Raw genomic sequence first — 25,667 nt, 5'->3', positions numbered from 1 at the left:
GAGTGGAGCTCTCTGTTTTGTACGTCGACCCTAACACTCCTATGGTGAAAGGCAGAGGTGGTCCTCCCTCCCATGGTGAAAGGCAGAGGGTGGTCCTCCCTCCCATGGTGAAAGGCAGAGGGTGGTCCTCCCTCCCATGGTGAAAGGCAGAGGGTGGTCCTCCCTCCCATGGTGAAAGGCAGAGGGTGGTCCTCCCTCCCATGGTGAAAGGCAGAGGGTGGTCCTCCCTCCCATGGTGAAAGGCAGAGGGTGGTCCTCCCTCCCATGGTGAAAGGCAGAGGTGGTCCTCCCTCCCATGGTGAAAGGCAGAGGTGGTCCTCCCTCCCATGGTGAAAGGCAGAGGTGGTCCTCCCTCCTTTGGTGAAAGGCAGAGGTGGTCCTCTCCTAAGAGGCTGTTAAGGAGCTGCATTCAAGGGAACTTTTTGAGGTAACTGAAGTCCTCTAAATCTCCGTTTGGTGTATGCATCAACTTTTGTAAAGACTTAAAAATCTGGGTACTTATGCAAAGTATATCTCATTAAAAAAAAAATTACTGAAGGGCTGGATATTGCTCAACAGTTAAGGAGTGTTTACTGCTCTTGGGTAGGACCCGAGTTTCAATCCCAGCACCCACATGGTGGCTCACAACTGCCTATAATGCCTTTAATTCCAGTTCCAGATGATCTGATGCCCTCTTCTGATGTCCATAGGCTCCTGGTACACACACATACACACACATAATATATAAAAAATAAAATTATTAAAACTAATATCAGCCAGGCATGGTGGCACATGCCTTCAATCTCAAGGCAGGCAGATCTCTGTGTGAGGTCAGCCTGATCGACAGACTGATTTCCAGGACAGCCTGAGCTACACAATACAAAGACCTTGTCTCAAACAAAACAATTAAAACCAAACAACAAGAATCCCATATCGACATGGTCTAGGATGCTTCCTTCGGTTTAATTGCCAGCACCACAAGAAAAAAGAGGAGTTATGGAGCTGAAGGGACGGATCAGTGGTTAAGAGCACTGGCTGCTCTAGGAGAGGACCCAGCTTTGGCTCCTAGAACCCACCCACATGGTGGCTCCTATGTCCGTAACTTCAGTTCCAGGGCATCCAACTCCCTCTTGCCTCTGAGGATATCAGGCACATAAGTAGTGTACACACCAACATGTGGGCAAACACACACAAACTCTTTAAAAAAAAAAAAAAGCAAAATTTTAGGAGACCCTCATTGTGTATGTGGGAGTCCTGGGTTGTCAGCATCTGGAGAATGGCTGGTAGCAGTCACATGGGGACAAAGTGGTCTATGCGGGTGGCACGTGCCTCAGCATTGTACTTCAGGATCACCCTGCTTCCTACTGACAAGTCCTAGGAAACCAAGTGGCTTCTACTGACAGGCTTTGTTTGAGTTTCTGTAGCCCGGGGTGGGTTTAACTAAATCTTCCTGCCTCAGCCTTGAAAGTTCTGGTACTGGAGAGATGGCCATGCCCAGCTTTCCACTCACAGGCTTCATCTTACAAGGAAAACCTTCATTTTTTGGGGGGTGGGGTGAGTTTCGAGACAGGGTTTCTCTGTGTAGCCTTAGCTGTCCTGCAACTCTCTGTAGCCCAGGCTGGCCATGAACTCAAGAGATCCACCTGCCTCTGCCTCCTGAGTTCTGAATTAAAGCCCCGCGCCACCACCTCCCCGCTGCAAGCCTCAATTTAAAGAATCCTGGAATTTTTTGGGTGTCATCCTGAGAGTTAGCACAGGGCACTCTAACGGGGTATACAGCACAGGACCAGGGGCATGGCTTAGCAGGTAGAGCGAGGTGCTTGCTGTCAACCTTGACCATGAGAGTCCGATCTCTAGGATCCACACAGTGGAAGGAGAGAACTGGCTCCTTCGTGTTGCCCCTTGATTCTCAAAATAAATGAAAATCTATGCTTTTTTTTTTTTTTTTTTTTTTTTTTAAAGAATAGGTTTTTTTTCCTTTCATTTTATTTATTTATTTATTATGTATACAGAAGAGGGCACCAGATCTCATTACAGATGGCTGTGAGCCACCATGTGGTTGCTGGGAATTGAACTCAGGACCTCTGGAAGAGCAGTCAGTGATGTTAACCTCTGAGCCATCTCTCCAGCCCCGTGTTTGTTGTTTTTAAGCAGTTCCAAAGGTGCTGCAAATGAGGTATGTCAGAGCCAGGCACTACCTGCCAATAAGCAAAGCCCCACTTTACCCCAACCCCTTATTCATACTTGGGTGAGTTTTTGTTGTTTTTACAAGTCTAGGAAGAGACCTCAGACCTCCACGCACACTGGGCCAGTAGTCTGCTAATGAGCTGTACTCCAGCCTACTCAGGCAAACCTTCACTGAGCAAACTACACATCACTGAAAACATGATTCGGGTACTTAGCAAACACTGCAACACTTAGCAATTCATTCAGTCACACTAAAATGCTACAGCCAGGCCAGGCATGGTGGTGCATGCCTTTAATACCAGCACTTGTTAATCTGAGTTCAAGGCTAGGGCTACATAGCAAGTTCCAGGTCAGCCAGGGCTACACAGGAAGACCCTGTTTCAAGAAATAAAATGCGGCCGGGCGGGGGTGGCACATGCCTTTAATCCCAGCACTCAAGAGGCAGAGGCAGGCAGATCTCTTGTGAGTTCGAGGCCAGGCTGGTCTACAGAGTGAATTCCAGGAAAGGCGCAAAGTTACATAGAGAAACCCTCTCTTGGAAAAAAAAAAAAAAAAGAAAGAAAGAAAATGCTACAGCCAGTCCACTTTATAGCTGAAACCTTGGCCTAAAGAACAGAAGTCACATGACCAGAATCACTGCCAAAGCCAGGACTTTAAACCACTTGTGTCTGGCATCAGAGTTTAAGTTGTTTTATCTTCTGACCTTAGGTGAATAAACTCTTGCAGACTGTCTGGGCAGAGGTTAAGTTTATACTTACCATGTACTTTAAAGACGGAGCTGGCTGGGCAGTGGTGGCACACGCCTTTTATCCTAGCACTCAGGAGGCAGAGGCAAGTGGATCTCTGTCAGTTCGAGGCCAGTCTGGTCTACAGAGTAAGATCTAGGACAGCACCAAAGCTACCCAGAGGAACCCTGTCTCGAAACAAAACAAAACAAACAAAAAAGATGGAGTTGTATTCACATGTGATGCAGATATAAATGCAGGCAAAACACCCATGCACATAAAAATAAAGGTTAAAAAAAATGCTCTCCTCCCCCATTGTTGGAGACCCGAGTGGGCTGAGGGTGACAAGGGCCCATGGAATTCTCGGATGAGTTATCTGTACCAGGAAAGGGCAGGGAAGAGAAAGGCTGAGGCTTGGATGAAAACAGGAGCGGAAGTCGCCCCTGGATGTGACTCCCCCAAGTGCTCTGCTTTACAGGAACAGACAGCTACTCTTGTGTGGCGATGCTCCTTCAAAATACACCCCTGTGGGACCGGGAGGGAACACTACATTTTCATTTATTCTTTCAAACTTCTCCCCAAGCAAGCTGGTCATTAGCTTCGTTTAAAATTGGGAAACTGCAGCTGCCTGAAGTCACAAAGCTGATCAATGACAGTGAACCTGATCCCATGTCCATCCCCTCTTCCTACACAAAGATGGCTGTTTCTCACAGGGATACAGTGTATCTGTGTGAGGTCTATTTTAACTCCAGGATTCTCCCGATTCTTCTCCACATTGCCTTTCCTGTTCCCTTCACATGGGAAAGTTTCTAGACAGAAAGACCCACAGCTGGTTGTATAATTTTTGTTATAAAACGTTTAATGTTAACCTACAATACAATGTAAACCTTTATGAAAAATTTGAAGTACACTGGATTTCTTCAGGAAACTGTTAACTCCTCAGGTGCAGTACAGGATGGGGCACTGCATCTTTTGTGGATGGATATTCTGTTGCTGTGTTCTTCTCAAGTCAAAACCTGCCCCCAGACAAACAGAAAACCCAACCAGCTGTAAGGTGGTGGTCCCTGATCAGCACCGGGTGACACCCTGACTTTGTGTTCTGGGGGTACTGCTCCTTCTCAGTCCATTTCTGAAACTCTTTCGGTGGCCTTGGCACCATTAGCAATTTTCATAATAGCTGATCAGTTGGAGACTCTAGGTTTTTTGTTTTTGTTCTTTTAGTTTTTAAAGAGACAGGAACTCTGTGGCCATCTCTTCTCTATTATCTCATGGTGGACGCAAGCAAGGAGAAAAACCAAAAACAAACCTATATTCTGCAGACAACTCAGCAGAGGAAGACCAGACAGGACCCACTGAGGCTGCAAGACTTCAACTCACTCAGGCACCACTGCCTGGTCATCCCCATGGCCATTCAGCTGAGACTTTTTCCGTGGGAGCAAGGGACAGACTTGAAATAAGTGCTTCTATCATCCATGACTTGCCCAGAAGCAATTTAGACACCAGCAAAGGCCAGAAGGTCTCCTCAGGCTCACAGGTCTTAGGGAGTCACAGACTGTACTGGCATGAGGGACACTATGTCAGATTCATATTTCACCTAGGAATGGGGACTGCCACCCAGGCAGCAAGAAAGTGGAGCTGTTCCACGGCTACTATAGAGCCTGGTGTGGTGGTGCGCACCCATGATCCCACCACATGAGTGGGAAGCAGGAGGGTACAAGCTCAAGGCCAGCCTGGGCCACCAAAGATGAGAAAAAAGCTAAGGGGATGGGGGAGATGACCAGAGTCGGGCAGGTACTTCACACGAAGCTCCAGTCCACGAACAGGCTGTCCTCAGAGGTGCCTGGTTTTACTCTGCCCTCTAGAATCTTTCTGCAGCTATCAAAAGGTGAGAAGCATAAAATGCACACATTACAGAATGAGATTAAGGGGGGAATCAGAACTTCCTCAAGCAGGTGTGAGCAGAAGACTTCCACAGTACACCTGCCTGTGTACCAGGCAGACAGACAGAGACCACACACTGGGAGAGAGGCTGCAGGTAAAAAGTCCCTCTGCGTAGCTGTCGTTGGGAAGACTTCACCTCAGGGCCATCTAGGCCCATCACTGCAGTTTGGCATCAGGCGTGGTTTCTCACCCGCCCTGGCAGCCAGTCAGCAGAGCTATCGTTTCCTAAGATAGAATTTCGAGCCCTGCACTAAGGCCATAGGACATTCTCAGGTTTTCCAAAGGACTCCACGAGGTATCCTCACCACGCTTATTCTAACAGTGGAAAGCTAGAGAGCAGGAGCTTTAGTTAAGAGGGGCTTCTGGAGGTGACCAACACAAGCCAGGCTTTCTCTTCACTGGACTGCCTTGCCTCATGGTACACTAGTGACTACAGTCAATTCAAAGGGTGGCAGTGTGAAGTCTGTATCAGTCCAGCTAGTCCATACTTTGGAAAACTTGTCAGTGCACACTGGTGTGTGTTAATGCATGGCCTAACCACGTACCCACTCCCATGAACTCAGCCACAGATGAGACATCTAGAGGAAAAAGCCCCCGCTGTTTCACCATGGCAAAGGAGGAAGGTCAAAAGCTACCTCTGCTATGGCCTCATCAGAAAGAGAAATGTGCCTTCCAACAACTTCCACAGGCTGGGAGTCTCAGTTCCCCTTTCTTTGAGACAGGGTCTCACTATGTGGCTCTGGCTGGCCTGAAAATCAGAGATCTGACTTCCTCTGTCTCTCTCCCAGTGCTGGGACTACAAGTGTGGACCACCACGCGGGCTATGGTTCCACGCTTAAAACATCATTCTCACACTTGCACTCAAACAGGACGGGCACCCGCAGGTGGAATGGTGGGCCCAAGGGTGGGTCCCACTAGTCCTTTGGGAAGGCACCAAGCTTGACAAGTTAGGAAAACTGGGAAGAGTAGCATGTGCAGAGAAGAGCCAGAGCCCTTCACCACCACCTAGTACAAATGCCAAGAAAAAGCTGCAGTTATGTGTGAAGGTGAGCACACACCCCACACACAGGTGTAAACTGTACACACACAGCCTTTGTGGGTGAAGAACGCAGAGTTCCTCTCGCTGCTCCAAATGGCATACACAAGCGGCAGAAATGTACCAGAACAAACGACCTCTCTGTGAGGACGAGGGGCAATGGCAGAAATACGCGCAAATTAGCCCAGGGCACCTTTATTACACTACCTTGGGCTAAGGAACCCACAGCATTGGCTCTTTATCAAATAAATTTAAGGAAAAAAAATACACCTAAGTCAGCCTCATTCCTTTGGTCATTATCGTTACAAAACAAACAGAAACAAATAATTCGTAAACTGTGGCAGTCTGCTCGTCTGTCCAGGCTGGCTCCCCTCCTCCTCAGGAGATGCTGCTGTAGCTGGTTATGGAGGTTTCCATTTGTATTTTCTAGAAAAGCAAGAATGAATGAGAGACAGTGGGAATGTCTCCTTCCCCACTTGGACAACGGATGGGTTGGAGGAGAAGTCTCTTCACTGGAAGGTATGTGGTAGAGGCTGTGGGAAGGTAAGTCTGCCGAGCAGGTGTGTTCATTGCTGGCCTTGCACACGCACACAGGCTGTGACTCTTGCAGACAGCATGGTCTCTGATCCCTCCGTAGGATGCAGCAGTTTTCTTCAAAAAATATTGTATTATAATAATAATAATATGAATTTATCTCTTGTTCTCTCTTTCTGTTTTTCCATTTCTTTTAGGGGTGGGGTGGGAGGGAGGAGGCAGAAAGCTGTCAATCGTCTGTCAGGTCCTGAACAAAGAGAACCTCTGTGTGGCTGAGTCCCGCCTCCTGCAGTGTTGGGGGGTTGGGCCATTCCTCTGAAGGGACACAGGGCAGGACCCGTCTTGGGAAATTGGCTTCAATCTGGAACTTCTCAGGGCTTTCCTTCAAGGAGAATAAGAAGTCATGGATGACCTGTAGATGCCACACAGAAAATAATACAGTGAGGAGACACACCGTGAAGTCAGATGTCCCCAACCTTCCCAAGGATGACCCAGGTATACAGTAGCCACATTACAATGGAATTGAACGTATGTTTAGTTCACTGGAAAAAAAACTGTGGTTGCTCTTTTTAAGAATTCATGGGTTGGGGATTTAGCTCAGTGGCAGAGTGCTTGCCTAGCAAGCACAAGGCCCTGGGTTCGAACCTCAGCTCCAAAAAAAAAAAGAAAAAAAAGAATTCACAAGGAGCCAGGCAGTAGTGACATACGACTTTAATCCCAGCACTTGGGAGGCCAAGCCAGGCAGATCTCTGAGTTTGAAGCCAGCCTGGTGTACATAATGAGTTCCAGGACAGCCAGGGCTATGTGAAGACCCTGGCTCAAAAAAATTCACACAAGCCTATCACTAGCCCTTTGAATTATGTTTTATCTTTGAGAATCTGTCTTTATGTAAAGCTAAACAATTTTAAAATTTATTCATTTGTTTATCTGAGAATCTCACAATGTAGACCAGGTTGGCTTTAAATTCAGAGATCGACCTGCCTCTTCTGTTTCTTCCAGTGCTGAGATCACAGGCATGTACCAGCATGGGGCAATTACACCCAGCAAAGTAAACAACATGTACTCAGAAATAACTACAGTTACAGAAAAGCTACAAGTGTAGCATACAAAATATATTTCTCTTTGAGGTAGTCTTAAGAGGTCTGTCAACCTTGGTGTCCCATTACCCCAGAAGACATAATTTTGTTACACTTTAAATGACTTCAAAATCAGAAAATTTAATTGACATATTATAAAAAATTTATATACTCATCCTTCAATACCGTGGGGGATAATGGTTTCAGGATCGCTCCCCTAAGCCAAAATCATCAGACACTCAGATAAATCTCAAGCATTCTTCTGTATCCTTTAAATTGTTTAAAGTAATTATACCTATTTAACTGACAATATTATACATGTTACTGTCTTGGGGATTTTGTTTGTTTGTTTGAACTAAGGTTATCAGGCTTGGAGGCAAGCACCTTTAAGCACTAAGCTACCTCACTGGCCCTTATTTTTGAGTTTTAGGTAGCCCAGGCTGGTTGTGAACTTGGTATATAGACAAGGCTGGCCTTGAACTCCTGAACCTTCTGTTTCCCCTTCCCAAAGTAGCAATTACAGCAATGTGACACCATTCCAAGCATTCTTTTCTTTTGTGATGAAAATAAGCGGAGTAGCAGCTGGATCTCCTGTTTGAAAGGAAGTCAACTGCTTAAAAAATGTCTTAAAATTATATGTATATGGTTGTCAGGGGATGGGTGGGTATGTACACATGAGAGCAAGGCCCATGGAGGTCATGGGAGCTTGAGTTACAGGTGAACCACCTCAAGTGGGTGCTGAGAACCAAACTCAGGCTCTCCAGATGAGCAGGAAGTGCTTTTTTTTTTTTTTTTTTTTTTTTTTTTTGAGACAGGGTTTCTCTGTAGTTTTGGAGGCTGTCCTGGAACTCGCTTTGTAGGCCAGGCTGGCCTTGAACTCACAGAGATCCACCTGCCTCTGCCTCCCAAGTGCTGGGGTTTCAGGCGTGCGCCACCACTGCCTGGCAGGAAGTGCTTTTAATAACTGAGCAGCTCCAGCTGTTTTTCTGGACTAGCCATAGGATCTAGGGATGGTTTTCCCTGTGATTTAGCCTTTTTTTTTTTTTTAAGATTTATTTATTTTATTATGTATACAGTGTTCTGCCTGCATGTATGCCTGCAGGCCAGAAGAGGGCACCAGATCTTATTACAGATGGTTGTGAGCCACCACATGGGTGCTGGGAATTGAACTCAGGGCCTCTGGAAGAACAGCCAGTGCTCTTCCCCTCTGAGCTATCTCTCCAGCCCCGCCTTTTTTCTTTTTTTTTTCCTTCAAGACAGGGTCTCATTATGCTGGCCTCTGACTGGCTGAAAATTCAGTAAGTAGACCAGGTTGAACTCAAACTCTGAGATTGGCCTGCCTCTGTGGAGGCACATTTATGTTACCTACTTCCAGGGCTTAGTGGAATTAAAAGAACTGGCTGCTCTTCTGAGATCTTTAGTTCAATTCCCAGCATCCACACAGTGGCTCACAACCATCTGACTGTAGTCTCATGTAATTCTCATGGAATCTGATGCCCTCTTCTGGTGTACAGATAAAACATTAATCCCAGCACTGGGGAGGCAAAGGCAAGCAGATCTCTCTGAGTTCAAGGCCAGCCTGGTCTACAGAGTTTTACAGACCCTGTCTCGAAAAACAAACAAACAAACACACATATACATAAAATACATAAATCTTACTTTAAAAAAAAAAATCCAGGGTTGGAGATGTAGCTCAATGTTGGAATGCTTGCCTAGCATATGGGAGACCCTTAATTCCATCCCCAGCACTAAAAATAAAACCCAAAGAATCAGAGGTGTGAATGCTCTACTCTCAATATAAGTAAACACATAAATGGAGCTATCTGCTTCTCTTCCAAGCCACCACCTCATTTTCATTCTGTTTAGTCCTTTGAGTCTTATTTTCTGTACTCAACGTAAATGTGTCTAGTTCAGAACACAATGTATTTTCAGTTTAAAGTTAAGGGGTGGGGAGGAGCCGCATCAAAGGGCTCAGCAGGTAAGGGTCCTTCCTTTCTGCTAAGCCACAAGACCCCATCCCAAGGACCCACACCCAGGACACTGGATTCCCATGACTTGTCCTCTGGACCTCCATATGCACACCATGGTGTACATACACAAACACACATCTACAGCCTAAATCTACATATATCATCTGGCTCCTTTTCATCAGTGATCCTTACTGTTAGAGACTGTGAAAAATGGAATCGTCTCTCTACTCTGGAATCATTGGGTAACTTGAAAATGATCTTGACACTTTCAGGGTCATCTGGGGATGGCTCAGGAGGCAGGCATTCCAACTTTCTTTCTTTTTCCTCCTGTAAGTTCTAGAAAGACACAAAACAAAGGTAAGGATTTGGCTTAAACAGGGAAACAAGAAACCAGGAATACAATGGCCATGTAGATTTATTGTGCACCAGGAAGAAAAATTAATGAACAATTACTATAAGGAAACTCTCCTGGGGACTGGCAGGATAGCTCATCAGGTAAAAGTGCTTGGGCCCTGAAGGTACAAGCCTAAAGAAGATCCAAGTTCCTTCCTCAGAAACCGTGTTGAGGGTGGAAGGAGAGAGAGAGTCCCCAAAATGTCTTCTGACCTTCACAGAAGCCCTGTGTCATTGTGTGTCAGCACTCACACATCACATATACACATCGACAAAATCTCATTGACTGACTGATTGAGGCAGGGTCTATTTATGTAACCCTGGCTGGCCTAGAACTTGATATGTAGATCAGGTTGGCCTCAAATTGACAGAGATCCATCTGCCTCTGCTTTCCAAGCGATGGGACTGAAGGCATGCACACCTGGCTGGATAAAATTATAAAACCACCCCCCAAAATCATACTTGGCAAGAAATGAGGAACAACTTCACTGTACCACCTGTATTGCTGACTATGTTTAGGCATTTGATTATTTAGAGGAAAAAGGATCCTGGCTGTAAGCAAGTGGCAATACACAGTGAAAAAACACCATGAGCAAATGCCAGTCTGCTGACATTGACACCGAGAACAAATGAGGTGAGAAACAAGTCACCCACAATCCCAACACAACTCCGGCGTCACACACAGAGCCCTGAGTGACAAGGTCTCGGCACGCTGGGAATGACAAGGACAGAAACAAGGCTCACCTGCCGCCTTCTCTCCTCCGCCAGCTTCTGCTGCTGCACCTCCTCCTCCTTCCGGCGCTTCCTCTCTCGCTCCTCTCTCTTCTTCCTTTCTTTCTCCTGGTCTGCCCTGAGGGAAGCCAGGTAGGCCTCATCCTGTTGCTGTCTCAGCACTTGGGTCTGGTTCCTTTCTTCCCTGTGGACAGATCGAAACCATGCCAAACAAATCCCCAACTCCACAAAGTTGTTTCCTAGCCCGTCTTCCTCCTCCCTCTCCCTCTTCCCTCTAGGGATAGAACCCAGGGCCATCAGTGTGCTAGGCAAGTACATTTCTTGACTGTGTTTCTCCCACTTCCCTGTTCTTGAAGGTTGGCCCCTAGCTTGAGATCTCCCTGCTTCAGCCTTTCAAGTACTGAGACTAGAGACATGCCCACCACACCCAGGTCCTGGTTTTTATTTTATTAAAGAAAGATTTTTTTCTGAGACAGTGTCCTGGTTGCTGCTACTTATTCACTTGTCAATTTGACTCAAGCTGAGGTACCTGAGAAGAGTGAAACACACCTGGGAGAATGCCTGGCTTAAAGGCAAACCTGTGGGGGACATTTTCTTAATTAGTGGTTGAGGGAGAGGGCCCAGTTCATTATGGGTGGGGCCACCACTGGGCTAGCGGTTCTGAGTTCCATAATAAAGCAGGCTGAGCAACTAGGTAGCAGCACTTGTCCATGGCCTCTGCATCAGCTCCTGCCTCCAGGTTCCTGTCCTGTTTTGAGTTCCTACTCTGACTTCCTTGGATGATGAACTGTGATGTGGAACTATAAGCAAAATAAACCCTTTCCTCCTCATCCTGCTTTTAGTCATGATGTCTCATCACAATGATGGAAACCCTGGCTAAGACACAGACTTACATTCCCGAGGGTGGTCTCAAAACTCACTAATTATTTAAGGATGACCTTAAACTTCTGACGCCTTTCAAGGCGTCAGACAGATTCCAGATAGGATAGAACTCAGGGTTGTGCATGCCAGCAAGACACTCTACTAGCTCAGCTACATTCCCAGTCTATTTTCTCCCCCTCTCCTCTCCTCTCCTCTCCCCTCCCTTCCCCCCCCTTTCTGTTTTTGGTTTTTCGAGACAGGGTTTCTCTGTGTAGCTCTGCCTTTCCTGGAACTCACTCTGTAGCCCAGGCTGGTCTCGAACTCACAGAGATCTGCCTGCCTCTGCCTCCCGAGTGCTGGGATTACAGGTGTGCGCCACCACCGCCTGGCTCTATCTTCTCTTACACTGATGATTTGGTGGCAAGGTAAACATGCTGTTTCACAAAGGCATTTCCGAACCAGAGTCTGAAAGAGCCACATCTTTTCTCATGGCCAGCCTCATGTGGGATTCGGTCAGGATCAGAATCTGAGTGTCAGACAGTAGCTTTACCTGCGGAGCTACTTCACTGGCTCTCCACTTACTGTTGGACAATTGCATGATTTATACAATGACCTTTATTCATTTTCCAACTTCCATTCTCCTCTCATCCCTCCCTTTCCACTGACCTTCTCAACAAGTCCTCTCTGACTGTCTTTCTGTTTGTGGCCACTGAGTTCTGTTTCTTGCCAGAGGGTAGTTGGGAGGTTATTTATGGAAGCATGGGCAACTTATCAGTGCTACCCCCAACAATCACTGACTGCAACAGTCCCTCAGGGAGGGCTGTGGTCTATGAGGCCCCATCCATGATGAAATGCTGATGGGCCGATAGCACAGCTGCAGGGAGTTTAGGAGTGCAACAGCTGTGCTGTGTCCAGATGACATCTCTTCATCCCCTGGCTTTGACTTTCTTTCTGCTCCTACTTCCGGTATTCCCTGAGCCCTGAAGGGCATGAGTACACTGTTCCACGTGACAGCCAAGTATGTCACCATCATTATTCTCCACACTTTGGCCAGTTACAGGATTCTGCATGTTTTCTCCTACGTGTATTTATTTGCACATGGTACAGATATGGAGTGAGCACCCCACAGCACAATGTGGAGGTCAGAGGACACCTGGGGTCAGTGCTTTCCTTCCACCATGTGGGTCCTGAGGACTCAGACTTAAAAACAAGTACCACCTGGCCGGCCCTCAAACTTTAAAAAAAATTATTCTTATTTTTTTAAATTGTGTGTGTTGGCCAGGCAGTTGATAGTACACACCTTTAATTACAGTACTTGGGAAGCAGAGGCAGGCAGATCTATGTGAGTTCAAGGCCAGCGTGGTCTACAGAGCTAGTTCCAGGACAGCTAGGGATACACAGAGAAACCCTGTCTAGAAGAAAAACAAAACCAAAAAAATTGTGTGTGTGTGAACATGTACACAGGCGCCCTTTAAGGAGTTCAATCTAGAGCTGTAGTTATGAGCTGACTGTCTTAAGTGCTGGGATTTGAAATAGAGTCCTCTATAAGAGAAGTGCATGGTCTTAACAACTGAGCCATCTCTCTCCAGGCCCTTTTTGTGTGTGGGGGGGTGGGTGTGGGGGGGTGGGTGTTTGAAGCCTCCTGAGTGCTGGGATTAAAGATGTGAACCACCACCACCTGGCTTACCTTATTTCTTTCTTTCTTTCTTTCTTTTTTTTTTTTTTGGTTTTTGGTTTTTGTAGCTTTGGAGGCTGTCCTGGATCTCACTTTGTAGACCAGGCTGGCCTCGAACTCACAGAGATCCACCTGCCTCTGCCTCCCAAGTGCTGGGATTACAGGCGTGCGCCACCACACCCAGCTGAGTCTGGGTCTTGGAAGGACATAATTTAAACACACCCTGAGAGCTGAAACAAGTGAAGCTAAGTGCTTCCAGAGCTTGCTGAAGTGCTTGAATAAATTAATCAAAGTGCAAGCTGTGGGAGCCTTGACCTAGGGTTCTGAAAGTACACGCAAAACAGTGCAGGAGTTGCAACTGGCATCTACAGTGAAAAAGGAGAAAGGTGACAGCCTTGAGGCTTGAGCTCAACAAGAGGGTCGGAAGTGAATTGATTTAGCAGACACCTAGCTGCAGTCACTGCTGCAGAACCATTTGTTTGGTGTGGGGGAAAAACCACTTACACACCTGGTACCAGAAGTGATGTTCTGAGTATGGCAAGACAAGCAGACCTTTTGTTTGTTTTCTATTATTATCTCCAGAGTAATCAGACAGTGGTGTGCACAAGTGTCTACAAAATTAAAAGTACCCTAGAATTATGACTGGTTTCCAATTTCTTTGACTTTCCCATTTCAAATTTTCTATAATTATTGTACATAATTCACATAATGGGGGAGGAGTGATAACCAGTCCTCCTTTTCCACATTAAGTTCTTTCTATAATGTTCAGCATTCTAAGATATCCTTCAACATGAAGGATATCTTAGGGCTTTAAAAGTGCCTAGGACATGGGAAAGAAGTTTGTGGAGCCCCAGGTCAGCCCTTCTAACACATCTGTCTCTTTTTAGAAAGGAACTCCCTGGTACCTTTCCAGGCGTTCTGACACCAGGTAAGTCTGGTTTGCATCCATAATAAATGTCAGCTGGTTGATGAGGTCATCAGGTTGAATGAGGCCTTCGAGCCGCCCCACCACCGTCATTCGGCGATCTTTCAACATGATCATAGCCAGGAATGGATAGGTATTCTCTCGTAAAGCCTGTGAGACTAATAGACAGACCCGAAGTAAGAGACCAAGGGTAAGACTTGGGGAAGAAACAGATCAACCTTCCGACTTTGCATACTAAGTGACAGAATGCTTTAATCTTGGCTGGGAAAAAAAAAAGGTGTCATTTCTTCTCTGCCTATTTTTTTTGCTACTGGCTTCTTTCTTTTTCTTTTTTATAATAACTGATGAAAATACACTTAAAAGATTTATTTCTGTTTTATGTATATCAGTGTTGTCTCCACATATTTATGTGCACCACATGCACAAATAAATGGTACTTGTGAAGGCTGGAAGAAGGTGTCAGATCCCCTGGAACTGGAGTTACAGACAGTTGTGAGCTGCCATGTGGGTGCTGGGAATTGAACCAGGTCCTCTGGAAGAGCAGCCAGTGCTCTTAACTGCTGAGCCATCTCTCCAGCTCCTACTCTTATTTTTTTTTTGTTTTTTTTCTCTACAGGTATGTGCAGAGATCAGAGGATAGCTTTGTGGATGGAGTTGGTTCTCTCCTTCCACCATGTAGGATGAACAAACTCAGCTTATCAAGCTTGGTGGCAAATGCCTTTCCCAACTGAGTCATCTAACTAACCCTGGCTCACTTCTTCACCTTTTCTGTCTCATGTTTGCATTCCTCAACTGAGGTGAGTGATTAGAGCAGGACAACCCTTTCTGATGAGTTGTTGTTATCATGCTGGGAAAGGCAGCAAGGTTCTAAGACAATGTCTATTAAATGGAAGAAGGCTCTACAAAGAACCAGTTACAGCTTAAGTGATAATTTCTCCAAGTATCAATGAAGGGTCAAAACCAAAAGGAGAAAAGGCTGTAGTTCTCAGCTGCATGCTGTTGGTCATGATTTCTTTTTTAAATTTTTTTGGTTTTTGAGACAGGGTTTCTCTGTGTAATAGCCCTGGAACTCATTCTGTAGACCAGGCTGGCCTTGAGTCTGAGATCCACCTGCCTCTATCTCCCAAGTGCTGGGATCAAAGGCGTGCACCACTACCACCCGGCTGCTGGTCATGATTTCTACACACTACACATATGCTCTGTCTTTTCCTCCTCATCTAATTCCTTCCATACCTCATTTTCCTAATCTTTTTTTTCTTCCCTTAACAAGGTAGTTTTTTCTGCTCCAAATAAAGTAAGACAGTTGGTCTGTAAATAATTAAAATTTTACTATAATACAATTGCATCTATGTCCTTATGTTATGAAAGAAGAAATTTTAGAACTTTCTACAAAAAGTACCCTTTGTGCCATTTATCTGCTAGCTCTACAGAGCCATAAGCGAATGGTAAAACACAGACTGCAGGACATGCCAAATGGTCACAAAACACTTAGGAGTAAATAAACTAAGATTAAGAACTAAGATGCAAGGCTGGGCGGTGGTGGTGCACGTCTTTCATCCCAGCACTCGGGAGGCAAAGGCAGGTGGATCTCTGTGAGTTTGAGGCCAGCCTGGGCTACAGAGGGAGATCCAGGACAGGCACCTGAACTACAAAGAGAAACCCTGTCTCAAAAAAACAAAACAAAACAAAACGGGCCTTAAAGTCTGTCAATCCCGACCATGCTTCAAAACGTGCTGACTGTATGCTCTTGGATCTGTCTTATGTTAGCCTCTGAAACTGTTTCATAAAATCAAAGAAACAATACAACCTTCATCTCTCAGGACTACTGACAGAACTAAGTGATATAAATAAAAACTATAACTAGTATTCTGTTTACCACAAAACAATCACCCAAGAAATGGCATGGCATATTTTCCAGACTTCCCCAAGGATATTCTGATACTCTCAATGAGGCAAGAGAAACACCACTTACCCCTGTACCCCTCAGGTTTGTTTGTGGAACAAGCCCAAAAGAGCATCCTGCTGTTTATCAGTGCGACAACTTCAGGTGCACAGAGAGTGTTGCTATGGAACAGGATGAAGACAATGTAAGAACAGCCTGCCAACCATAAAGTGTCAGAAAAGAAAGACAACGACCCATCTCTACTTACCGACAGAACTCATCGGAGTCCTGGTGGTCATCTCCATGAAGATAAACCAAAAGAAATCGAAGTTCCCGCTTGGCATCGTTAAGTGCCTGAGAGAGACAGAAGGTCACTGCTCACTATTAAGATTCTGAACTTCTATTTAGGCTAATGGTCCAAAGGATATAACTATGTCTTATCAACAACAGCAACCAGGAAGAAGGGGAAGGGATAGGGGAAAGGAGAGCAGGAAGTTAAGCACTTCTGAGGAGGCTTCTACCTCTACACCCACCCTGGCACTTTTCTCCCTACAACAAGTTCAAGCTGACAAATTTGATGAAAAAGGTTTTAGTGTTGTTAGAATTTACACTGCATCAGCCACGTAAGAGTAGACAACACAAACAAGTCAGAGAAAGTCAGCTGTCCGTGGTTTAAAGATAAAAACAGGAGACTGTGACTATGTCAAAGCTACTTTGCAACTCTGAAGTTCTTGTTAATAAAAAATAGCTGCAAAACTCAGTTGGATCCAGCAGGAAGGCAAGAATGAAGGACCAGGGCACCCAAAGGCATTCTAAAGAGCATAGGGTTTAGAAGATCTTCTAAGACAAGGCAAGTGTCCACGAATCTTGTATCACACATAGTATACTCCTGAGTAACTTCCACTTTAATGGTAGTCTACTCTCAAGATCATACAAAGAAGTGCTTCTTTTCCCTCATCCCTGTTATCTGCAGCCCTGAGCAGGGTGTCTGAATTCTGTACAGCAGGCATGTAATGTTTACTGAGTGGGATAGCAGCAGCTACCAAGAAGACTAACTGTGAGAAAAAGCAGATGTGGGGGGAAAAGCAGAAGCAAGGTGAACCCCTGCCTTCTCCCAGCAAAACTCAGAAATCCTGGACACTCCTGAATAGAATCACCTTTTAACTATGTCCATGCTGTTGATTATTTTCTCTGACAAACCATATATGCTGATCACCCAGTTTTCCCTCTGAAAGGTGACAACTGAAAGGTTTTTGTGGCTTAGTTTGAGTGAAATGAACCACCTTGAGCCTATGGTCTAAATTCTATTCAATTCTATAAAGGATCAAAACAAATTCAGGTTTTGCCTTCAAGGTACAGTCTAATAACAGAGCAAAGACATGAACACAATCACTATAAGGAGGAATGTAAAATTGCTATAAATTTAAAAACAGAGGAATGGAAAACAAAAGGGAAGGTCAGGACTTTAGAAAGCAAGGTAGGGCAAGACAGGGAACAAGTGGACTGGTTAGGGAGGATGGCATGAGCTGGTCTGAAGGATGGGCAAGATGCCCGTCAGTCACAGTGTTAGAAGGACATTCCAGGTGAAAGGAACAGCAATAAGCCAGGCACTGAGGTAGGGTAGTGTTCAGGGAAGGGTGTGATTGGAACCCAGGGTGTGAGGAAACAAGTTGTGCAAAAAGACATCAGAGAAGATTGGGATTAGATCAAGGAGGCCTAGATAAAAGGTTTGGTCCTGTCTTTAAAAAAAAAAAAAAAAAAAAAATTCTCCTATAACCAATGAAGAGCTATTTAAGTCTTTTGAGTATAAGAGCAACATGATCAGAGCTAAACTACACTTCCCTTTGAGGACAGAATCATATTGTTAAGTTGGCATCTATTTGGTTTGTGGCACTGACCTGGCTGTACGTTCCCTGGTAGAAGACAGGGTGTGCCCTCCCATATTTCTCTTCAAAAGAGTGCATAAATGAAACAATGTCCCCAACAGGGTCAGTGACCCGGCTGCGAGGGTCAGGCCGTATAAAACGAAGAGCAAACCTGGGGAGGAAGGAATAAATATCACATGAATTGGATTCCTGTAGTGCATATGGAGTGGGCCAGTTTGTACAGACTTTTATAACAGAGCCAGAGGCATGGTAGCAAAGGGAAGTGAATGGTCAGTGAGTGGGCCATCAAATCTGAGTGTAGAGCCTGGCTCAAAAGCCACAAAGCTGTCAAGTGTTCCACTATCTGCTTAAGAAGAATGCACACCACTAGGACTACAACATTCCAATGCTGGCCTAACCCTTCTTGAGTGCTCTCTGCAGAAAAACAGGGCTAGAAGGACTGGGTAAGGAAGATCACAATCCTAGACACTGTCTAACATAGCAGCCACTAACTATTTATGGCTATAGATTTAAATACATTAAATTAAATACAGTTAAAATTCAGTGCCTCAGTCACCCTTGTCATGTTTCAAGTGCTCAACAGACATATGTGGGTAGTGATTCATACTGAACAACAGAGACAAAGAATGTGTCTTAATCAAAAAAAGTGCACAGGACAAATACTGCTCTAGAGTAGACACCTCTTTCTGGATCTTCCTACCTGCAGCTTCCTCTCCTTTATGTTCTTCTGGGATTCTGATTTTTTTAACTCATACTCTCAAGTTATTCAAGTCATCAATAGGGACTTCAAACCTAAACTTAGTCACAACTCACTTGTTCTTCAAAGGGGCAAGTAACTTTGCTTCATTGTGTTTACACTGATGGCATCCATAAAATGGACCCAGATGTGGAGTACTGTTAGCAACTTTAGATTCAAGGATGCATTGCCTAATGAGCCCATACATCTATTCCTAAAGAGCCTATCCTCTCATACTGCACCTTACCCCTTCTTTATGCTTTGGGTTTCCACAGACGGTAGTGGGGTAGAGGATGAAGTGGGACATTTCACATTACATTGCCTGGATGATACCACTGCATTAAAATTAGTAGAACATGCCATGCATATTTTTCCAAGGAAAGCAAATAATATTTACTTGAATTTTTGTTTTTTTTTGTTTTTTCGAGACAGGGTTTCTCTGTGTAGCTTTGTGCCTTTCCTGGAACTCACTCTGTAGACCAGGCTGGCCTTGAACTTACGGAGATCCGCCTGCCTCTGCCTCCCGAGTACTGGGATTAAAGGTGTGCGCCATCACTGCCCCGCTACTTGAATTTTTTCCGCATAGGAAAAGATAACTACATTCTGATACTTTCTTTACCAATTCTTGAGCCTATTAGTACTTTAACAAATTCTCCACATGTATGCAATGATATTCCGTTTTTCCTGAGTCATTAAACCAAATTCATCAATACAAACATTCCAAGAAAATTAAAGACATAAAATGTCATTACTTCTATATATAGGGAAGCAGTTATGAGTGTTTCAGAAGGCCGGTACTTTGACTATTTTTCTGAAAAGATTACTTAGGGTTATCTCTTTTTTAGTGTCCAAATTCTAGGAAGGGGTAAAGGCTTTAAGTCTACTGTTTCTCACTACAATGTATTTCCACAGCCAACGTAATTTAAGAATGTGTCGACTCAGTTTTCATTGTGATTTTGAAAGATACTACAAAGCAAGTAGCCACTAAGAAGTCTGCACTAGCCAGGTGGTGGTGGTGCACGCCTTTAATCACAGCACTCAGGAGGCAGAGGCAGGCGGATCTCTGAGTTCGAGGCCAGCCTGGTCTACACAAAGAGTTCTAGGACGGCCAGGGCTACGGGTGGGGTTGTTCTTTGCTATAGCAAGGATGCCATTAAACAAGAGACCAAGGGGAAACAATTACCCAATCCCTGAACTTCTGCAGTGGCTGGGTCCTTACTTCCAGCCTTTGCTAGTCAGAGCAGAGCAAGAGCTAGCCTGAATTTGGAAGGGGCACAGTGTACACACTGTACTTCCATCTGCTGGCCTGGATGTCATGCTCTTTCATTCATATTCTCCCCACCCCTTTAAAACTCAAAGTCCTCTTGCCTCATTCTCAATAGGACTATAGGTGCGTGCTACACCTAGCCTCCAATGAACATTTCAGTCTCTGACAGAGCTTGGGTGTAGCTCCAGACCATATTCTGTGCTAAGCCTCATCTGCCAGAAGTCAGGTCACACTCAACATTTCCTAGCTCTGGACACATACTATAGCTTCCCATGGTAAGTTTTTTGAATGGTACACAAAGAAAGCTTGATGGTGAAGGTATGAAACAAGTGGGTATATATATACGAAAGGGTTCCAGTGTTGGCAACCTAAGCATTGCCAGGGCAGAGGGAAATGTACAAAACACTGCCTAGAAAGATGCCAACAATCTATGGCAAAGTGGGTAGTTTCAGAGCAAGACAATCTTCTGGGACTGTAGTCAGGTAGAGAAGAAGGGGTTTAGGGTAAAAGTTCCTGGAGTATGAAGTTAGGAGATAGATCATGGTGGTTAGAAAGGAAAGGGCATGGTGATTAACTTGGGAATGTAGTGGTGACAAACATGGTGGAGGAGGGGAAAGATCAATAAACATAGGCAGATTAATGTGATTCTAACAAACAACAGCCAGAACTAATTTAAAGACATTTATAACACCTTCCACTATGCAACAATTTAAAACATTTTTTTACTATAGAAAAAGAGAGTGCAGGAAGAATGTTTAATCTGGTAACAAACTGGCTAGTCAAAAGTGACTGACCATCAGGCTTACTCTAGTCTAAGTTTCAGCTTCAGAGCCTGCCCTGCTTCTGGTAGTATACAAACACAGAGGTACATACCTAAATATATCAAGTATCGTGTAATAGGTAAACCGGAATGGAAGCATTATCAAGTAATAACCCCATCCAAGCAGCCCCTGAAATTCCAAAAACAAAGTTAGAGACCCCATTCTCTTAATGTCCAATACTTCAGAAAATGCCTAGTTCAAATTTCCATGCCCTGACCCCACTATGGCGGCTCTTCTCTCTATAATATACAGTGTCCTCTTCCTGGCAATCTCATCCTTAGATGCTACTGCTTTTGGTATTATTTCATCTAAGACTATTATTTTTTTCCACAGGATTTTTATCTTTAATCTCCATAACATTCTCCAGCAACTACTTATATTCATCAACTTCAAGTTTCTCCCCACGTAATAAATATTCATTTTTTCCATCTTTTATTTAAACATCAACATATGGTACACAGAAATATCAAGAGAGATGAGTATTATTACTTTGGACACTTGTATAAGTCTATTACCATGAGGATAAATCCTTATAGCTACTAATCTTTGCAATAACATTAATTAACCTTATTGCTGTCATATACAAACAGGGCTTATTGTTACACCGTGTCAACATGTCCTGTGTAATCATCAGGGGGAGCTCTAAAGCTGAATGGGGACCAGGGTCTCAATCACAAAGTGAGCCAGTTCAAGCTGAGGAAACAGGTGCTTTAGAGAGAACTACTCCTTGAGTTATGTATTGCTCCAGGAATTTGGAGTTTCTTGTTTTTGTTGTTTGTTTGTTTTTTTGAGACAGGCTGTCTCTATAGTCCTGGCTGTCCCAGAACTCAGTATATAGCCCAGGCTAGCCGGCTTCAGGCAGCTGAATGCTAGTATTTCAAGCAGGTGCCTTTACTTGGCAAGTCTGTACTCATCTACTTAGTCTTTCTTCCCTTTATCTATGGCTTTGTCTTCTACAGTTCAGTTATCCCCAGACAACTGAGATCTGAAAATATTAAGTGGAAAATTAAAAAACTAAATAATTTGTAAGTGTTAAACTGCAAATTGAGTAGTGTGGTAAAATAGTGTGCCATGCTGTTCACTTCCCACTCAGGAAGAATCTCTTCATCCAGCATTCCATACATGACACCTGCCTATTAGAATCTTAGTAGCTATCCTGGTTAGCAGATGTGTCAGGGTGTTGCTTGTGTTCAAGTAATCCTTATTTTACTTAAAAAATGGCCCCTGCGCTGGGTGGTGGCGCACGCCTTTAATCCCAGCACTTGGGAGGCATAGGCAGGTGGATCTCTGTGAGTTCAAGGCCAGCCTAAACTACAGAGTGAGTTCCAGGACAGGCGCAAAGCTACACAGAGAAAACCTGTCTTGGGGGAAAAAAAAGGCCCCTGCTAGACTTGGCGGTGCATGCTTTTAATGCCTGCTCTGGAGAGGCAGAGGCAGGTCCATCTTTGTGAATTTGAGGCAACCTACTGTACACAGCAAGTTCAAGGGTAGGTAAGGAGGCTACATAGGAGACCTGGACTCAAAACAACAACAACAAAACTAAATAATTAGCTGGAACTGATATGGCAAAGGGAAATCACAAAATGACCCATTTAAGTGAACAGGTAAGATTTAGCCAGGAAACCATATAGTGAGGTTGTTAATATCTACAACAACAACCAATCTTTTATTCATAAAATTGTGAAGGAAGAGAAATCTGTGCTGGCTTTGCTGCTGCCCCTTCAACAGCAAAAGTGATGGTAAATGCTTGATGATGATGGACAAAGCATTAAATAATAAGGCTTAGCAATACTGAGAGTCTCGGGTTTCTACCTGGAAGTGTGTCCTCCATGGAAAGGGTGTAATTAAGCTCCACATTTATCTGGGGACATGGCTGCACTGCGTTGCCCAGGCTGGCCTCAAAACTAGTGATCCCCCTGCCTCAGCACTCTTTTAATTCTAATTTTAATTTTAGTGTATGGGTGCTTTGCCAACATGATGTCTGTGCACTATGTGTGTGCCTGGGGGTTGTGGAGGCTGGAAAAAGGCACTGGATCCCCTTGTGACTGGAGCTACAGATAGGTGAGAGCTACCATGTGGGTGCTGGGAATGTAGCCTAGGTCCTATGGAAGAGTAGCTAAGTACTACTGACTGCTTAGTCATCTCTGCAGCCAAGCCTTTTCTCTCCGTGGCAGTGTCTCATAAATAGAGTTGGGCTGTCCTTGAACTGGAGGAGCTGCTCCCACCTTAGCCTTCCCAGGGCTAGGATCACAGGCATGCACCACTGTCTAAAGCCATTTTGAAACATTAAGTACTCCAGACACACAAACAAAAAAAGGTATGATAATGGAGTGATTTTAATTGTGTTAGGATTTACTGAGGTGCTTAAAAAGTTTTTTTTTTTTTTTTTTAAATTCTAAATGGATGTTCAAGGGATGAGTGTCATCACTCAAGGATAAAATAAGCTCCAGAAAGTTCTTCAGAGTTCATGATCAGTTATATATCTAATTTCCTTAAACAGATCATGAGAAATCAGACTGTAAATAGGGAAGCTAAGACAAAAGGATCCAGAGTTCGATGATAACCTGGACTACACAGTGAAGGAAGGAAGTGGATCAACAGGCAGAGGGGTATGCGGTCTCTCTGACCCACATGGTAGGAGGAGAGAACTAACTCTGCAGGTTGTCCCCTGATCTACATGCACACATCACAAAATAAATAAAATGTGATACCACAATGTTGTTAAAGGAAAGAAAGGGGAAGGAGGGAGGCAGAGGCAGTGGAGGAAAGGAAGAAAGGGAATGAATGGAGAGGAGGAAGAAGGGAGCAGTAAATCAGTTCTTTCTTGACCTCTCCACACGCTAGGAGCAGTCAACTGGCGCATTCTGAAGTGCACCACCTCTTTGCCACCAGTCCTTCAGGACCAATTTCAAAACAGTGGCACAGAATTCCCTTAGACTCTAAGCACTTCCTTAAAAGTAGCTCAAGTCAAGTGAACTCAAGTCATAAAAAACTTATCAGATTGCAATTTAATGGTAGAAAGTTGCCAGGTACGGTAGGTTGTCCAAGGTTTGAGGCAGCCTGTCCTACACAATGAGTTCCAATTCAGCCTAGGCTGTAGTGAGTTGCCAACTAGTCTGAGTTATTTAGTGAGCTCCTGTCCAGCCCACGCTATATGATGATTTCCAGTCCAGCCTGGGCTAGTCTACAGCCAGTCTGGGCTACAGAGTAAAATCATGTCTCAAAACAAAACAACACACACACACACACACACACACACACACACACACACACACACACACACAGAAGGGCTGAAGAGATGGCTCAGTAGTAAGAGCACTTACTGCTCTTACAAAGGACCCAGGTTTGGTTCCCAGCACCCACATGGTGGCTCACAACAGCCGATCTCCAGTCCCCAGGGATGCAGTGCCTCTTCAGGCTTCCATGGGCTCCTGTAGGCATGTGGGCACAGACATGCTCAGGAGCAGCTCTATTCAGCCTGCAGCAGACATTTCAAAAGCAAGTTGCTCAAAACAAGGTACAGAAAATACTTTCTCAGTAAAGAACAGAAAAAAGTTCCTATAGCAATTCATTAAAAGATCCAGGGAAACTGATAAACCCATTAAGTCTTCCAAGGGCCCACACCTAACAAGTTTATACTGCCAACATTTCTTTTGCTCTATCATATGAAGATAACAAAACCAAATGGGTGAAATCATTAAAAAGGGGGATATTCTAGCTACAAAACTTGCCCTTGGTTGTGGTCTTGAGACAACATAGCTGTAGATCCTGTGATCAGCTGTATTAACCTGTAGGGGTCGGGATGGAGGTGGATTGAAAACACTCGGTACACCCTCTTGCTCATTCAGTCTGTCCTGGACTGCAGCCTGAGAAGGAAAACAGAATGCAGAACTTGAGTGATGCTCAAATCCACCCAAGAGGAAACTACTGCTTGTCTCAAAACAAGGTCTACACTACACGAAGGTCACTTAATGAGTACATGTCAAGGGACCTTTATCCTGCTATGCTATGGGGCAATAAGAAATCGCACATGGTAGAATTGACAACTTGTCTTGAAGCCACATTTATACAGTAAGCACATTATTATTAATATGTGTTATTCAGAATGGCTAAACTACAAGGTGCTTTACCACACAACCCCAGGGAAGGCAGTACAGAGAATACAGCATGGACAGCACCTCCAGGGCTGTGCAGTGGGCAGGACTGACCATCAGTATCTGACAGTTCTGGCAAGGAGAACATGGTCTGAATACAGCCCCACAGCCCAGAAAGACACTAACTGATGAGTCTTAGATTCTTTCTCTCTTTTTAAAAATTCCACTATTTATTTTACATCCTGGCTACAGCCTGCCTCCTCCCATTCTCTCCTCCCTGTCTGTATCCCCCATCCCCTCTGCTTCAGGCTCCATCCAGGAAAGGGTGGCTCTTCCATGAGTATCAACAAAACACAAGCCTTAAATTCTTTATGTGCAAAATTGAAGGAAACTTAGAATTAATCTGAAAAAAATTTTTACTTTACTTAATTTTATTTTTTTGTGCATTGGTGTAACTCCACTGGAACTGGAGTTACAGACAGTTGTAAGCTTCATGTGCGTGCTGGGAATTGAACTCAGAACCTCTGGAAGAACAGCCAGTGCTATTAACAGCTGAGCCATCTCTCCAGCCCTGAAAATTTTTTTTTTAGTAAAGAAACAGATTTGTTTAAAAAAAAAAAAAGTGAGAACTTCTCCAAAGTGGGAGGAATTTGAAGGGAAGGTCAACTTACCCTGAATATTCAGGGCTTGGGATATAGCTCAGTTGATGAGGGCTAGCATGTATGAGGCATAAACCATTGCTTTAGTCCCAGAACTCAGGAGGTAGGGAAGGGAGGATCAAAAGTTGGTGGTCATTTTGAGCTATGTAGGGAGTCTGAGTCGAGCCTTGGTTAGAGATTCTGTCTCAAAAACATAACAAAACAAAACAAAATCACCAAGAAAAAAAAAATCTGAATATTCAGGTTTAAAAAAAAACCAAAAAAAACCCTTCATTCTCTAAATTCTGT

The 25,667-nt window shown here is 44.5% G+C and overlaps 1 protein-coding gene across 4 annotated transcripts in view; it reads right to left on the bottom strand.

Annotated features, from left to right (window-relative positions):
* Positions 1-6,037: 6,037 nt before the first annotated feature.
* Positions 6,038-25,667, bottom strand: part of Faf2 (Fas associated factor family member 2) — a 41,497-nt gene continuing 21,867 nt past the window's right edge. Inside the window, exons 3-11 of one of the 4 annotated variants that reach the window (XM_036188195.1) lie at positions 24,358-24,492; positions 20,679-20,755; positions 17,815-17,953; positions 16,185-16,270; positions 16,007-16,098; positions 14,015-14,192; positions 10,586-10,757; positions 9,641-9,784; positions 6,038-6,814 (exon numbers count right to left, since the gene is read on the bottom strand). In XM_036188195.1, the coding sequence (XP_036044088.1) occupies positions 6,632-6,814; positions 9,641-9,784; positions 10,586-10,757; positions 14,015-14,192; positions 16,007-16,098; positions 16,185-16,270; positions 17,815-17,953; positions 20,679-20,755; positions 24,358-24,492 (1,206 nt within the window). In that variant the 3' untranslated portion in view covers positions 6,038-6,631. Of the gene's footprint in view, positions 6,815-9,640; positions 9,785-10,585; positions 10,758-14,014; positions 14,193-16,006; positions 16,099-16,184; positions 16,271-17,814; positions 17,954-20,678; positions 20,756-23,949; positions 24,105-24,357; positions 24,493-25,667 lie in introns of those variants that run through there. The other 3 variants (XM_036188196.1, XM_036188197.1, XM_036188198.1) reach the window with 3 other exon arrangements.

Source organism: Onychomys torridus, chromosome 5 (genome assembly GCF_903995425.1).
Source record: "Onychomys torridus chromosome 5, mOncTor1.1, whole genome shotgun sequence".
Lineage (NCBI taxonomy): Eukaryota > Metazoa > Chordata > Mammalia > Rodentia > Cricetidae > Onychomys > Onychomys torridus.
This window is presented reverse-complemented; position numbering and strand designations above follow the sequence as displayed.